General features: G+C 36.4%; 1 protein-coding gene across 2 annotated transcripts in view; it reads right to left on the bottom strand.

The window, feature by feature from the left end:
• IFIH1 (interferon induced with helicase C domain 1) overlaps positions 1-15,561 on the bottom strand; it is a 57,418-nt gene that overhangs the window by 25,861 nt on the left and 15,996 nt on the right. For both annotated transcript variants that reach the window (XM_070422861.1, XM_070422860.1), the window contains exon 4: positions 3,231-3,335. In XM_070422861.1, coding sequence (XP_070278962.1) covers positions 3,231-3,335 — 105 coding nt within the window. The remainder of the gene's footprint in view (positions 1-3,230; positions 3,336-15,561) is intronic.

Raw genomic sequence — 15,561 nt, 5'->3', positions numbered from 1 at the left:
GTAAAATCTTGGGTAACAAAAATTTAAAAGAAAACCTTAGAGCAATTTCCAGAGTCTCTTCCTGAGGAATCTAAAACTAAATCAGTGCATAAAACATCAATATCACTTATGCATATTAATATTGTACTAATAGATTTTAGAAGACTTAGACAACAGATAGGGCTGGCATGTTCAAATTCAAGTCTAGAATCAAAGTATGACATTTCACTGCTATTTAACTAGTCATGTGCCATTAATTCATTCTGCAGTAATTATTTACTGGGTGCCTATTATACTCATGTGATCTCAAGAATACAGTCCTTGTCCGCAAGGAATTTAGAGTCTGGGCACTGTACTACTGCCACAAAAAATATCTGGCTATTAGATAGATAGTTTAATAATCTTCCACATTTTTTTAGTCAAGTCTAAGAAACTTGATGGGTGTCCTCAAGTTTAACAGAGAAGTACAGAGTGAATATGGAAAAAATTAGAGTTGGATTCACTGTGAGAATAGTATCCAAAGAAAAAGGGCTGGGTGAGTGCTAAATATTCAACCCGATTCTTGCCTTATCACATCCTCTGACATAGGGATAGAAGAATTTATCCACATCAGTAATAAAAATAAATCATTTCTGTCACCAGAAGGAGAGAACTGGACTGGTGTCAATGAGCCAGGAGCCAATTTCCTTTATAAAAAAAAAAAATGTTTGGGTTTTGTTTGTTTGTTGTTGGTTTCCTTTTGGCTCTCTTTGAAAAGAAAAATCCATTAAATGCAATAATAAAAATGGTATTCAAAATATGCACAGGTTTTGAATTACTTTGCACCCTTCCTCTGCAACAAATACTGATTAAGGACCTTAAAATTATACTGTTCATATAAATGGTCAAAAAATGAAATAAAATAGGGCTTAAATAATAACATTCTATTGAAACTACACCATGTGGCAAATTTCATTCTCACATTGATTTTGACAGCTGAGTTATTCTTGGAGAGAAAAGGTCTGTCACTGCATGTGTTTGAAATTGAAAAAGTACTCCTTTACCTATAGTATATAACCACGAAAACATGCCATTCCAGCTTGACAAATATTAATAGGTATTACCTTGAAATAGTAAGGAAACACTTTCTACATATCAGGCCAATGTGTATTCCAAAAAGAATTTGCTACTTTTTGTGTTTCTCTCTGAAAATGAGAAACAGAAAAACAAAATGCCTTCCATAGTATAATTAGTATATTAAAACTTAAAAAGCATCGCTAATTATCTTTTGCTATGGCATAATACTTCACAAAGAAACATGTTATGATATTGGGTCATGCCCATGATTCTTATGGCCCATTATGTAACCTTTGAAAATGGACAAAGGACAAGTGGAAGAACATCCCTTTGATGTCAGCCTCAAAGGTGAAAATAGAATCCCAAACATTGTAATTACTGCTTTTCAGTGATTCCATATGTGTTTAACAATTAGCAATTTATCCAAACCTTTTTTAAAAATTGATTTCTAGTTCATCCTATCTCATGTACTTAAGGGAAAAGATTTTCATAATTTTATAATTTCAGAATTCTACTACCCATTATGCAAAGCAATTCTTTGTCCTAAGCACTGACCCCCATCTAAAACGTCAATGGGTAGCCTTTGAAAATGTGTTTGTCTTCACATGTATTTGCCTTTGAAAATGTATTTGCTTTTAAAAGTAGGTTGCATTTAGATTTATCACGTCTTTCATGCCACACTGAGCACTGAAAAGCAGTAAACAGTTACATTTGCTAACAGCTCGAACTAGACAAAATGCCCTGCACAGAGAGGATGGCCATGAAATATTTACTGAATGAATGACTACTCTTGAAAAGCCCTTACACAGACAAACAAAAATTAGGATGAGTTCCAGAAGTTTAAAACTACCCATAAAATGATACATATTAGCGAGATTATATTTTGAATTCTAGAATCAATAGCATTTAATTTTAAAATCATAATTAAATTAAACAAAAAACTAGATATAATCCACAGAAATAAGCACATGGCAAGAACTTCGTAAACACTGACTGAATTGAACAGAAAATGAATTAACCCTTTTTAGTTAAAGTTAATGTTATGACTGACATTTGATGAATTGGGTTTCCTCAAACCAACGTGTTTGTAACAAGGGATTCAGAAGTCTTATTGAGAGAAACGACACGTAAATAAAAGAAGTGATACACTTCAATTTGGAAATCTTTTAGGGCAGCAGAACATCCTTATGTAAATTATTTTGACCTTTTAGACCTATTGTGGACCTAAATTTCTATAATTCTTCTGAGAATGCAGGACAATCTGAAGTACACAGTATTTTCTAAGTGTTTACTACAACTCAACCACAAAACAAATAAAGATTAACGTAATTTGTTTCTTAATTTGCCAATTCTCTACTGCTTCTTAGCTGGCCACATTGCAAAGCATTTTAAAAAATTTCTTAGTTTTAATGATGATTTATTTTAAACATGTAGCCAAATTTAGAAAGGTGTGTGACAGACATCGAGGGCCATCACCCATTTTGAAAAGATGTTAACATTTTAGCTCAGTAATAATAATGGAAACACACATTCAAAGAACAGGAAGAAGAGATTTGAAATTGATCAGATGGGCAAAAGTTAGGAAATCTGACAACAGAAAGTGTTGCTCACATGTGGGGAGACACTTATTTATTGCTGGGGGTGCATTCAGCTAACGCGGAGAGCAATTTGGGAAACACCTAGCAAAACTTGCATTTAGTGACAAAAACATTTGCAAACGCTACTCCTATGCAAGAGATATCCATACAAATTGGAACTACTTAACTGCATATGTAATTTCTAGTTCTTCATTTAAAGAAGAACCCTTAAAGTTTTTATTTAAAATGTATTTTAATTAAAAAAAAAGATTAGGGTTTGGGAATACATGTACCAAATTGCATACAGGATTTAAGACAGTGAAATTAATTGAAACAGATTTCATAAATAAACTAGATAACATTGATTCTATGGAATGTGGCATATGCCAGACCAAAAAGCTATGTACTAGATCAAAATCAGAGAGCTTGATGCTAAGACTTTTGTAAGTTGTACTTTTAAAGGATGTGAATGGCAAAGTTCCAGAACTCCTTCAACTGTAGAAAAGAATTGCTTTAATTGCATAAATACATTAGGGAGGGTATGAACAGCCCCATGCTTTCCACTATATGGTGTCTTATTTCACACTTGTTAAGGTTTACACAACAGTGAGGCAGTACCTGAATCACTTCCCATGGTGCCTGAATCACTGCCCATGTTGCTGTTATGTCCAAGACTTTCATCTAAGCAGTTGACACTTCCTTCTGCCAAACTTGTGTCTGATTCTGCAAAGGAAAACATTTTAAAATATTTTTAAAATATTTCTGAGAATAAACATATTTTAACTACACACCTCTACAGCACACAGTACATACAGTTCAGTGCAAGTAAGAAAGGCACACCCAGATAATTATGCACAAAAGGTAAGAGTTTCTGGCAAGCTGCATTTAAACACTCCACTGTGGATGAGAAGCTGCGGGTAGTGAATCGAGTACATGTATCTACTTAAAGTACCATACGTCCAATATGAGAGCTCATGCAAATTGGTAAGGATTTATGATTTTTGTCAGCCCCCCTGCATGTAAATTTTGTCCAGGAAAACATCTAGGCTTGACAATGTCATTTAAACAAAAAATATATTATATAGAAGCCATTGAGTTATTTTCATGTAAAATGGTAGGTAATGAATAAAGTAAAAAAAAAAATAATAAAGAACATGGATTTACTCGTTAGTTATGAAAACAGCAGTTCAGTAACAAACATAACTGTAATATATTAAAAAACAATTGGCTCAGGAAGAATATCATTAAAGCCTGGCACTGCAGTTGTACTGGAGCTTATGTGAGGTGGCAAATAAATTTTTTTTCCTGTAATTAAACTATGCTTCTGTGAATGGGTTGCAGTTAATGTGAGTGGCAAGGGCACACCATTCATGTGTCAATCCCCAATTTTCTGTTTTTAGTACTCAGGATCAACTCTGTTTGGAAATCTTTCCAAGGGAAGACTTCCCTCCTTACAGTTTATTTCCAAGGATGTTTGCAGTCCAGTCCTCAAGGATCAGAACTATTGCTAAACTGGTAACAATAAATGAAAGATGGTCGCAAATGTTGGCTTTGGAATCCGAAGATCTGTGACATTTGCTGTTTCAGTTGCGCTGTGCCTGACTTCCTCTATTTAAAATGAGGCTGGTACAATTCCCCTCATCGGGCAGGATAGTCATGCAATAATGTAGACACAGTCAGCTCTGAGCACTTTAGCTTAATTCTGATGATTGGAAAATGAAATAAAATTCAAGCATTTGGCATACTAATAGGGCAAGAGTTTCACTTAATAATGTTCTTATAATTAATAACATTTCATAATACTTATAATTGTTAGGTAACTATTATTTCATGCTAAAGCTGCTAAATGCACTGAATAAGTTATGTATATTAATGTAGTCTTTATCCATTGAAAGTGGTCTGGGTGTCACACATTTGGGCTGGAAATAGAAATGGGTGAAAAATACGCACATAGTATGTTATGGACAAAACTTCTCTGGAAGGAGACAATATACAACTCTCTAAAGCTGCAGGTACCTTCTCTTTAGCCATTTATATACTTAAGGTCAGGTGTCTTCAATTATATCCACACACTGGAAGTGACTCTTTTTAGGTATATAGTCTGACAAATGTATACAGTTGGTCACCACCATCACAGTCAAGATGTTTCCATCATCTATAAAGACCCCTCACCTCCTTTGTCGTCAGCTCCCTCCTGCTGTCTGTCCCCTGGCAGTCACTGACTTGGTTTCCGTCCCTATACTTTTGTCTTTCCAAAATATCATATAAATAGATTTATGGAATGTGTAGCCTTTATGTTTGGCTTTAACTTAGCGTAGGCAGTTCGAGATGCATCCATGTTGTTCTCTCTATCAGCAATTTGTGCCTTTTTACTGCCGACTAGTATTCCATTGGGCATCTGTGACATCTATGACCTCCCCCTGGCAACCCGGGTAAGCCTGTTTAGCTTAGGAAAGAATGGAATTACAGCCGGTGCCAATCAGATATGTGAGGTATCTCTCTTCAAAGTTAAGAGAATGCTATTAAGAAATTTGTAGAAAAATTCTCAATGGACACACATACTGTTTAAGTACATTAGCACAACATAAATATACTAATGTGAAAATACTGTGCTTATCAGTTGTGGTAGATTAGCTCTAAAACTCGGATTTGAGGAATCCCTTATGATCACACGGGGAAACCTGTACATCTCACTGAGAGATTTTAAATATGGCACTTTGCAATTCCCAGAGGCATGCCTTGTTAGGAGCTGGGAGGCGAGTGCGGGATAGAGCTGTCAAGTAGAACAGTGTTTTGGGCAGATGTACTGATGAAAAGAGAATGTGATTTGTAAGAAAAAGGCAAGGTGTAAAATGAGATGGGGAAAATCCCATTGCAAGGATAACTCCCAATCTTAGATGTATAGACCAAGATTTTAGAGACAAAAAAAAATTAATTTTGACATGTTTTTCATATGCTGTATTAAATGTGGTACTGAGACCTGAAAACAATACCCAAAATGCGGATCAATACTAATAAATATGATCTACAATCTAACACTGTAGTTTTAAGTTTCCAACTAAGTGTAATCCAAATGGAAATTATATTTTATTTCTATTTTGTTTTCTAATCACCAACAGTTAAACCACAAACTTAAACCTGCTTCATGTAAGTGTATAGTCAAGATTTTCCCCAAGCTTTGTTCTAACATGCATACGATTGGGGGAACCTATTTCATGCAATGCATGCAAATAATTAGTGAATATTAAAGACAGCTTCTACCCGAAATAGGGTATGATTGATTAAGTTTGCGATTTGGATGATTTTCATCTAATCAATAAATCTGCAATGTGTCACTGAGCTTTGTGCTTTCACAGATGCAATATAAATTACATTTTAAACTCTCAGCATCCTATGTGGTACATACCCATTATCACCTCCATGTTCTAGGTGAGAAACCACAGCTCAGAGAGGTTCGATCAGTGATTCAGATCACACAGCTGGAATAGGGCAGAGCTGGAAGTCCCATTATCTGATTCTATGTCCAGTATCCCAGTGCCTTTACCCAACCCTAGGCACGGCTGATAATCTATGCTGTGCTTTGTAAACAATCAGACAATCCTGTAGCCATACTTCTAAGTGAACTAAAGTTGTTGTTTTTTAAGCATCTAGACATTTTCACTGTAATGTCAAATTTTCTATCAATCTTGAAACAGCTTGTCTTTGCAAGAAAAAGTTGGATTTTTTTATTTTGCTAATATTTCTGATTTCATCCATAGACTTTTGTTTATTTTACATTTAAATATCCACACTTATGTTGGAACTATTTTCTGCACACAAATAAAAGAATATTTGTACCCGGTTGACAAAATTAATTGCAATAATTCTGCTAGAGATCATATGAAAGTGAAAGTGAATATCAGAGGTCCATTTGTCATTTTAAGGATATATGTTTCCAGTTTCTCAGTACAAAAATAAGTCTGTTTCCTAGACCGCAAATGCTTATGCATTTGACATTTTTATTTCATAGAAAGATAAGTACTCTCGGAAATAACTTTAATAATAGAAGAAAGTATATTGTATCTCCTATAACATTGAGAATATCTTCCCCAGAGATTTGATTTTCTCCCTGTATTCATTTTTAAAAGTTATGTTATACACACACACGTGCCCCCGCACGCACACACACACCAAAAAGCCAGATCGACAAAGTGCTTACATGATACCAAAATTAAACCAACCTATTGAGTTTATAAGCCAAGAATTCCTGCAATGGACTATATAGAAATATCTTGTTTCACTCTGTACTTTTCACAGTATGTCAATCTGAACTGATGTCCTAATGGAAAAAGTCATGTGTCTATGATTTTAAAATAGATCAGATAAAATCAAGTCAGTTGGAGACTGAGGGTTGCCATGAAAAGAGTGCATGCTATGGAGTCAGACAGATCGGTCTCCAGATCTACTCTCAGCCACTGCTAACAAGTGATTTATTTAACCTTTTAAAAATTTGCAATACAAATAGTAGTTTCTACTTTCTCATTTATTGTGAGAATTTATCAAGAAATAAATCAGGAAGAGAAACATCTGAAATTCTTGTGAAGTTGCAGTTTAAAGAGGCTTTGAATATTGGAGTTTTATTACATAATACATTTAGTTAACTTTTATATAGGTCTTATTTCCTCTAGGAAAAATACCAAAGCTAGTTATGAAATGGATCAGAAAATGCTGGTTATTTCTGTTAAAGAATAGCAGTTATTCATATCAAACTGTATGGAAATGAAGTAAAGTGTTACTCATCCAGTTAAAAGATGGGATTTTCTGTAATAATTTTGTAAACAACACAAAAAAGAACAGCTTTGCTTACGGCGATAGTGTCTACGACCAGTCCATAAGCCATAAAAACTGCTTCTTTGCAAGCAGAACTTGAACATTTTTATTACTAATAAGGCAGAAATATTAACTGGAATCTGATAAATTTCATATTTAACGTCCTCTGGACCTTAAATACTTTGAAATATTTAAAACCCATTTAGAAACCAAATATTTTGAAGTTAAAAAAAAAATTCTATTGAAAAGCTCTTGATTGAAGGCCTTTTTAGAGCTATTTCAATGTAAAGTCTGCCCTCTGCTGGAAAATGCTATTATAACAATTTGTTGATAAGGAACATTGTGTTTTCAGCCTAAGACCTAAGTCTCATTAGGTAAGATACAAATTACTTCTCACTCTATTCCTACAGGTGGCGCCCCTCCTGTTTTCAGCCTGGATGCACTTCTCAGTCCACAGACTATTTCTCTCCTACCGCTGGCCCCGGGCAGTCCTGCATTCTCTTTGTTGGGACGTGGGTTTGCATCACAGCAGGAAGCTGTGCAAGGGGCCCTGTGCCCACCCAGGAAGAAGGTCACCAACAGACCCCGTTCTCCTGAGAGGCAGTGCTGCTGGGTCTGCAAACAGTCTAGTTCCACTTGTCACGGTCACTTTATATCTATCCTAGTTCTGACCCTCTGATGAATGTTAGTAGCTTCAGGTCCTTAGCCATTCCCACTTCCCTCCAGTCGCCTAACCCCGCAGCCTAGTCGTCCAAGACCACCCCTAAGGCTTCCGACATGTGCACACAGGGGCCCTCACACAGAGCCAGCATGGAGCTCTAGAGTGTGCTTAACTTTCTTGCTACTAATAATACATATTTCCTTTTCTTTTGACATAATCTTTTTTGAGAGGAAATAGATGACTTTTATTTTCAGCTAGCTCCTTGTATATGGATGTGTGCGTGAGTGCGCGCGCGCGCACACACACGCTCACATTTGGGTCTGTCAGATTTTGCTCTCCATGCCAGGGAACATGTGTTCCCACAGAATGGAGAGAAGCCACCTCCACCCACCTTGCATATTCTCTCCTGGATCCAAGCTTCTAGGAAATGAGTTTCCCAAAGAGAAAGAGAGAGAAAAACACACATACAAAAAAAAACTCTCCTAGAACCTTAGGCCGCATGGCTATCCGAGGAGCTCCTTGCTCCCATTTATGGAATTATAAAATTTATACACTGAAATGTTCTAGTCAGAATTAAATTTGAGTTGTGTGTGAGGACATTGGTGTACATTGTATCTCTATGCCCTTTAGCCTTTAGAGTTGGGTCTCAAATAGAAAGGTAGTTTTTTAAGTACGGGGTTGTGAGGATGACATACCCACTAGGACAACCCATTCATTCACTGCCAGTCAGTAACACAGGCAGAAAGCCCTAGCGCAGAGTCAGGTATGAGTGATGAGTCAGATGACCACATGGAAAGCACGTCTGGGCAATAACAAGCTTTAGGGGTGGCAAGGTAGGAGATGAATTGCAAAGTTCTTAAGCTGATAGGCACCCGAGAAGCTGTGCAAGTTAAGCAGACATAAACAGACTCACAAGGAAAGTGTGTGGAGAGATACATCTATGGGTGTCCTGGTAAATGTTCAGAATTTGGGTTCTTAGTTTAGGAGGGGGGAAGCCACAATTTGAAACTGTTAGCCAATTTCCAGTGTACATATTCCCACCACGGCTCACTTCAAGCCATGGTGTGATGTCACCATGTGGACTTAGGGAGTCATGTGCCTGTTGGGCTCCTGCAAGCCGGTATCAGCCACTCCCAGAACCTCAAAGGATACTTTCCTCTAATTATGGGCTTTCCTACAAACATCATCTGAGATAATCACATATGCTTTATGCTAGTACTTTATAATTGTTCAAATGATGAATGATAAACTTTTTAAAAATTGACTTTTCAGAGAGAGGAAGTGAGAGGGAGAAAGAGAGAGAAACATCGATGTCCATTCAAGCCCTACAGGAGATTGAACTTGCAACGCGGGTGTGTGCTCTGACCGGAATGGAACCGGTGACTGTTTGATGCACTTGTGAGGATGCTCCAACCAACTGAGTCGCACCAGCCAGGGCATGAATGATAAACTTTTAACAGTGTTTTTTGTTGTTGTTGTTTTGTTTTGTTTTGAGCTGTGGTACATTTACATAATGGAATGCTCCTCAGCCATAAAAAAGAAGGAAATCTTACCCAACAACATGGATGGACCTGGAGAGCATTATGCTAAGTAAAATAAGCCAGGCAGAGAAAGACAAATACCATATCATTTCACTCACAGGTGGACTCTAAAGAACAAAATAAACTAACAAACAAAATAGAAACAGTCCCATCGATAGAGAACAGACTGACAGCTGTCAGAGGGGAGGGGACTATGAGGCTGGGTGAAAAAGATGTACGGATTAAAAAAAACAAAACACCTCATAGACACATACAGCAGTATGGTGATTACCAGAGGGGGAAAGGGTGGGGGGAGGAAGAGGAGGTATGGGGGGATAAATGGTGATGGAAGAAGACTTGACTTGGGGTGATGAACACACCATACAATATACAGATGATGTATCATAGAATTTGTATTAACCAGTCTCACCACCAATAAATTCAATAACAAATAAAAATAAAAGCATATTCTTTTGCCTTAGAAAAGCATTTGTAAAAATCATAGAGAAACCCCTGAATTCTCAGTGGTCTTCGAAATCTCCTCTGCCACCTCCCTCCTCCATAAACCCTCCCAGCCCTAATCAAACTGTCCCCCTGAACACATTTTATTATAGAATTTTTCTGTGTTTATTACAGCTGGAGAACGATGCTTATTGTATATAATAAATATATTATGTAACTGTATTAATGCATCTACTCCCTGCCCCCACAGAGGCATAGCCTCCCCCATTACCCGCATCTCCCACGCTGAACGCATTTTGCACTCTGCTGTACCTGCACTTTTGTTCATGATATTTGTGCAGCCTAAAATGCTGCCTGCCAACTCTGTTCACAAACCCAACACAGGACCTTCACGGCTCAGCCGAAATGTCTCATACTCCTCCTCTGGTAAGCTCTCTCTGTCTTCCTTCTTTTTGCAAGTCTTCTCTCCTCATCCTTTACTTTCTATTTGGCTGTAGATAGATTACCATTTCTCTTTGGGGCCTTGTAACTTGTTTTCTTGAACTGGATTATAAACACTTTGAGGGTGAGGCCAATACCTCAGTGCTTGGTTCCTGACCACCGAACTTTATTTCCACTGCTCTAGTTTCTAGTCCTCATTCACACAACAAAATAGAGAAGGTAAGGTCTAATAATCAAATTAATACTAGCATCACCATCTTTGTTAAAATTTGCTAAAAATCCCCCACAAATAAACAAAAAATACACATTAGGTTTGTGGCCATAAAAGGGATGTCATGAAAATAAAGCTAGTATGTATTAGCTGAACTCTAGGGAGATTTCTTTTCATCAAAATATCTTTCTCCTCAATTCTGAGATATGAATGGTAAACCTCCTAAAGCTATTATGCAATTATAAGTCATATAACAGACCTAGATGGCCCATGACAGGTTTCAAATAAAATAAAAACCTATACTTTTCTTTAAAAAAACATCAATATCAACATCAGCATCTTTCTCTCAGCTCAAATTCTTATCTGCCTTTCGGATTGCCTCAATAGTACAATAATTAATGTAACTAAAATTAGAAAAATATAGAAGTAAAGGAGCACTGTCTTAATTCAAACCAAAGCTGCAATAGGATAGGCAATTCTGACACACCCTTTTCTTTCCCACTAAGATCCCAACTGCTATATGGTGTTTATTGGTAGAGATTCTAAGAATTTCTAAATTTCTAGAGGTTAGTGCTATAGAACATTATTCTTGTCCTCAAGTGCAAGGATAAATTTTGTGGCATTTTAACAGAAAATAGTTTAGGCCAACTCTAAGATTGGACTTTGGTCTATAAAAAGGCAAAACAAAACAACAACAACAAAAGTGCTGGAACAGATTGGGCCAGGGAGAAGGAGGCTGTTTTATAAAGGTCAATTTTTAAACCCCTCCTACAGAACATGATCTATGCAAAATATATCCACAATATATTCCAAAGCATAATGTCACCGGATAAACCTAAGGAGTGGAACATATGGGAGAATATGAAAAAGAAGGTATTAAAGTCTGAAAACAAGCAGGTTGGTAAGCTCATTAGCTGGGGTGGAATTTTAAAATCTTCACGTGAACGAATATGTAAATCAAAATATACACATGCATCCATAGTCATGCGCACCGTACATTCACACATGGCACCGTTACATTATACTGTTACATTATACTAGAACAGTGAAATTCCAGTCTCGTTATAAATGTAAAAGCGCCCTCTGCTGGCCAATCTGGGGTATTTGCATTTTCTAGTTTGACAGCAGGAAGATTCAACATAGGATGATAAAGTTTCTGGGAAACTCTGCATGACAGTAAGCTTATTCCAAATACAATACTTTTTTTAGTTGTGCGTCTCATTTACTTCACTTTTATTTTATTGTAGAGCTTTAATTTCAAAAATAGTATAATAAAAATATCGATGCAAAATAACTACTCACTTGCAACAAAGCAGCAGTAGCAGACAACTAAAACTGATTGTATGATTGATTTGATTGTACACTTAGAGAATTTTAAAAATCCAGATAAGTATGTGCTTGCTCTAAGTAAAATAGTTTTAATAGAAAAAAAAGGACACACCCATCAGTAGGCTTTATGCCCCTCCGATGTTTTCTAGGGAAGTGTGGTTTAGAGAAACATCAAAGTTTCCAATATCTTCTTGTTATAAGATAACCAGTGACTTCAGAAAGCAGACCTACAACACCCAGCTATTAAAATCCTACTAATAGTCTGAGAACTATTCAAAATTATTGTGCTAACTTGGAAGAAGAAAGAACTTTTATTGACCACCGTTTTAATGGGAAGCAGTTGGAAGGAGGAAGGAAGAACTGCCAGCCCCCAATGTGGAGACCTGATGAAATCACCCTCCAGACCTACTTGGGGATTCTGATATGCCGCTCCCAGGATGAAGGGGAGATTAATTAAAATTGACCTCGGGACGGGCCACTGTTTTTAATGGCAATCTGTCTCGCCCATGAGATGCATTAAGGAGTAAAAGGAGCCAGAAAAACAATATACGATGAATATTTGCATTAAAATCATACATAATTAACATTTGTATGCACTATACAAATATTTTAGAAACTGGTTCAGAAATAAAATTACAGAAGTCTTCATTTGAACTGGGAAATAATTCAAGTCAATTTTTTTCTTTCTGCATATGAAAATTCATATGTACAGATTATGTGTACCTTAAGTAAAAAGTTTCTTTCAATGCCATTTTGGTAACTGTATTTAAAACCTTAACACAATATATTAGAATTAAAACTAAAGATTATACATTATCAGTATCAATAAGATACACAAAACACAATTATGCAAATGCATATTAGAGACTATGGGATGCTTTCATATACTTTTTGATTGTTAATTCTGTCAAAGAATGCCAATGTAGGCAAAAATCCTTTCATAGTAAATTTGCAATATAAAATTCAATCAACAGTACTCCAGTAACTTCTTTGGGTTACTGGTATTTTACAAGTAATTTACATCAGTACTGTTAGTTCTGTAGAGCAACAAGAAAATAAACAGACACTTGGATTAATCCATAGCAGCAGTGTCTATGCCCTAAAGCATAGTATAAATCTGCTCCCAAATCTACATCACAAGGATCTTCTAGACTAGAAAATTGGTTACATCCATGTATTGGATGGAGTCCTCAGATTTCTGTATATCTTACTGTACTCTTAAATGTTCTCAGGCATATATATATATATATATATATATATATATATATATTCCATTGATTTTAGAGAAGAAAGGAGAGGGAGAGAGAGATAGAAACATCAACAATGAGAGAATCACTGATCAGCTGCCTCCTGCACATCCCACACTGGGGATTAAGCCTGCAACCTGACCAGGAATGGAACTGTGACCTCCTGGTTCATAGGCTGATGCTCAACCACTGAACCATGCGTGCTGGATGATTATTATAGATTTTGATTGTCTATACTTTTCTTTCACAGCACTTACTATAGTAGTATTGCATAGCACTTACTATGCAGCTAATATAGTGACTAATGTTCGCCCGACACACCCATCAGCTGAAAGCACCAGGGGCAGAACCAATTTCTGTTATTCCCCCACTGGATTTACATTCCTGGGACATGATAAACATTTGTTAATGAAACAAGTGAAAGGAAGAGAGGAAGGGAGGAAACCCGAGAACAAAAGATAACCCTTTCTGTTCCCTATGGTCATTATGAAGATCCATTTTTCCCTCTACAAGATGTAGCTTTAAATTCTAAGAAAATAGAAATTTAAAAAAGTTTTGCTTTTAACTTTGTCCACTTAGAGACTCAGAACCCTCCACACATAAGGCACACTCTGATGAGATGCACTGGGCAATCTTTGAGGAAAAACCCTTATTTGAGATGCAGGATCATGTCCGAGTCTTTATCCTGTCTTCAATTCTTTCCAGTGTGAATTTAAAAAATAGCCAGTAACCCACCAAGATGTCAGGTAGCCTACCAAGGAAATGTAATAAAAGGTGAAAACCCCAAAGTCAGACAGTGGGTATTGCCATTCCTACAGAATCAAGATTTCTGAAGGAAAGCGCAACTGCTCAAATGGAAAAGGAAAAGTCTTCTAGGGTGCCGGTTTAAGAGCTTTGCCATTCTACACATTAAATCTCGCTGTCTATCGGGTGGTCCAGGACCAGCCCGAGCAGCATGGGCTGGGAGCCAGTGAGAAAGGCAGAATCCCAGGTTCCACACAGGACCTACTGAATCAGAGTCTGCATTTCAACAAGACCCCCTTCTCCAGTTGACTCATGTGGACATTCAAACTTCAGGTGCCTTGCATGAAAAAGCAAGCACCGTGTACAAGCCTAAATAGCAGACAAACTAGAAAAAAAATTGCTACTACTCATGACAAAGGATAGCTATAGGTAGTTCATATAAACCAGCAAGAAGATCATAAAGAAGCTCTTAGAAAAACAGATAGGTGATTAACAAAAACAACAACAAAAAAGAATGAACTTGTAAACATACTTTTCACTAGGAATTTAAAAATTCAAATTGAAATAATAAAATATTTGAAAATATTACCCATTCTTGTAGAAGAGTCAAGGCAAGAGGTACGCTCTCTATTGTTGGAGGACATATAAATTGATACCAGTTCCTGGTGTAAAATTTGACATTATTAAATGTCTTAAAATTGTAGAAATCATTTGATCCAGAAATTTCAATTATGTCATATGTTTATAAAAATCAAACTGAGACATAAATACAGTTATTGTAGCATTATTCACAATGTAGAAATTTGGAAGCTCCTTAAATGTTCAATAATTAAATAATCTATTATAATGCATCCAGATGCCATTATTATTCTGTTTTTATAAGTCATTTTGTAGAAGAACATTGAATGAACAGAGGAGAAATGTCCTTATATATAAATGTCCAGGTGTGTAAACCTACCGGAAGGCTACACATCCAATTGTTAAGAGTGATCTATACTGAAGGAGTATGGACCACTTTCTTTGTATGTTTTCAAATTTGCTGCAATGCAGCCATATTACTTTTCTGAGTCAAAAATAGCAAACTTTACTAGTGGTACGCTAGAGTCAGCTTAATACCAGCTCACAATAGCCAATTGTTAAATTTTGAGAAATTTTGTGAGCCAGCTGTTAAGTACAACACTTTTAAAAAAATAAATTACATAAACTTACAATTAAATAAATTACATTAAAACAAAGGCAATAAATACTTAAAACCCACCATTCCTGATCATCTTACTGTATTATCTAAGCCTAATCGCTTCTCGGCCTTTTGGCTAAGATCAAGTGTATGATCTAAGCCTATTGCATCTGTATGGTGGAAATCTTACCTAATGGCATGCTGCTGCACATCTCTCCCCAACTTTGTACTCAGTGACATTATGATGGAGGCTTAAAATCAGCCTTAGTGAGAGCATTTACACCAGGGACATTGGTATACACTACCAATCAGGGCTTTTTTTTCTTTTCCCCAGAGAGCTACTTGTTA

The sequence above is a fragment of the Myotis yumanensis genome, unplaced genomic scaffold (genome assembly GCF_028538775.1).
Source record: "Myotis yumanensis isolate MYYU_CA2020_CCGP unplaced genomic scaffold, mMyoYum1.0.hap1 SCAF_8, whole genome shotgun sequence".
Taxonomy (NCBI): domain Eukaryota; kingdom Metazoa; phylum Chordata; class Mammalia; order Chiroptera; family Vespertilionidae; genus Myotis; species Myotis yumanensis.
This window is presented reverse-complemented; position numbering and strand designations above follow the sequence as displayed.